Below are 1,563 nucleotides of genomic sequence, written 5' to 3' on the forward strand. Positions count from 1 at the left end.
GGTGTAGAATTGGTGGGTGGGGCTAAACAGGCAGCGGTGTAGAATTGGTGGGCGAGGCTAAACAAGCAGCGGTGTAGAATTGGTGGGCGGGGCTAAACAGGCAACGGTGTAGAATTTGTGGGTGGGGCTAAACAGGCAGCGGTGTAGAATCGGTGGGTGGGGCTAAACAGACAGTGATCTAGAATCAGTGGGCGGGGCTAAACAGGCAGTCGTTGATCTTCTGCAGAGGCGGTGTTTATCCACACTATTGCATCATAGAGTGGCACATTGATTCCACAAGCTGTTGTTTTGGTAGACTGGCTTTAATATAAGCTCGTTTTTAGTCTAACAAGAAAGTTTTGAGTTCTGAAACGTACAGGATGTTTGTGTAGTACAATGACCTCTTAAATGTCAAAAGATCAGGGGAATTTTGATTTCTCAGTTCGTGACCCCTTTTAAGCTCACAGTAGGTCTGTCTTTCAAGCTTTATATTTTAGCATTAAAATTCATTTTGTCTAGGTAGTGAGTTTTATAGTTTTTACCTCTGGAAACAACTGTTGTACATCTAATTCCCTGTTCTGTCTGACTCTAGAAATAAGTCTGGGATTTGGGGATGGCGCTCTGAGAAGACAGAGGTTGTCAGTGGATATGAAGCAAAGGTGGGTCCACTTTAAGAGGCATTCAGCTCTGAGCCTTGCTGAAAACACCTGTGCAGAGCATTGTTAATTTCGTTGACGAATAATTTTCTTCATAATTTTTAAGACTATAACGAACTAAAACTCTTTTTAAATGACAAAAAAATCTATTGACATTTTCGTCAACGCATTAAAAACGAGACGAAAATATTAGGGAGGGACGATTTGGGTTGAGATTCATTCGGAACGAATCTGCTGCGTGGTTCGGAGGTTAGATGCGTACATATGAACCGGCGGGACATAAGCTGACATACACTTGCTGCACGTCGCATAAAACGTTGTGGGAGTAAGAGAAGAGCAGACATATGGATAAATCTGACGACGCAAGAGAGAACTCAATTCAGTCTGGTTTTCTGAGCGCAGACACTGAAGCATACACACACAGAAAGCTCGCCTCACAGCGTGCGAGTACTCTTTCGCGTCGCATGAACGGAGAATTACACACAAAATTATGTTGAATTGTCTGCTTTGATGAGTATTCACATAAACACCATTGATTACGTCTTAAGTTAACGTAAACAGTAGGGAGAACGTGTATCAGTACATTGCATCCATTGCAGCTGTGCATTCGGTTTTAAAGGGATAGCAGCTAATTTAGTTGCTATTGTCCGAGTCTTTGATGTTAAAGGGGTCATATGATGCGATTTCAATTTTTCCTTTCTCTTTGGAGTGTTACAAGCTCTTGGTGCATAAAGAAGATCTGTAAAGTTGCACATGTGGTTGCCGCTCCTTCGTCGGATCCGCCGGCCGCGCAGTTCTCAACCCCGCCGCCCCAGCTCACTCTAGCCCGGCCTCAGCGCACGCTAAGCCGCAGCTTCCGCTCACGCTAGGCCGCCGTGTTTTTCGTTGTGAAAGCGAAACTACTTTGTTTGGTCTTCCAAAAGAGGAC

At 44.3% G+C, this 1,563-nt stretch overlaps 1 protein-coding gene across 4 annotated transcripts in view; it reads left to right on the forward strand.

Annotated features, from left to right (window-relative positions):
* Positions 1-1,563, forward strand: part of LOC107661935 (ankyrin repeat domain-containing protein 13D-like) — an 18,998-nt gene that overhangs the window by 7,992 nt on the left and 9,443 nt on the right. For all 4 annotated transcript variants that reach the window (XM_016451732.1, XM_016451734.1, XM_016451733.1 and 1 more), the window contains exon 7: positions 572-638. In XM_016451732.1, the coding sequence (XP_016307218.1) occupies positions 572-638 (67 nt within the window). The remainder of the gene's footprint in view (positions 1-571; positions 639-1,563) is intronic.

Source organism: Sinocyclocheilus anshuiensis, unplaced genomic scaffold, assembly GCF_001515605.1.
Source record: "Sinocyclocheilus anshuiensis isolate Anshui unplaced genomic scaffold, SAMN03320099.WGS_v1.1 scaffold759, whole genome shotgun sequence".
NCBI lineage: Eukaryota > Metazoa > Chordata > Actinopteri > Cypriniformes > Cyprinidae > Sinocyclocheilus > Sinocyclocheilus anshuiensis.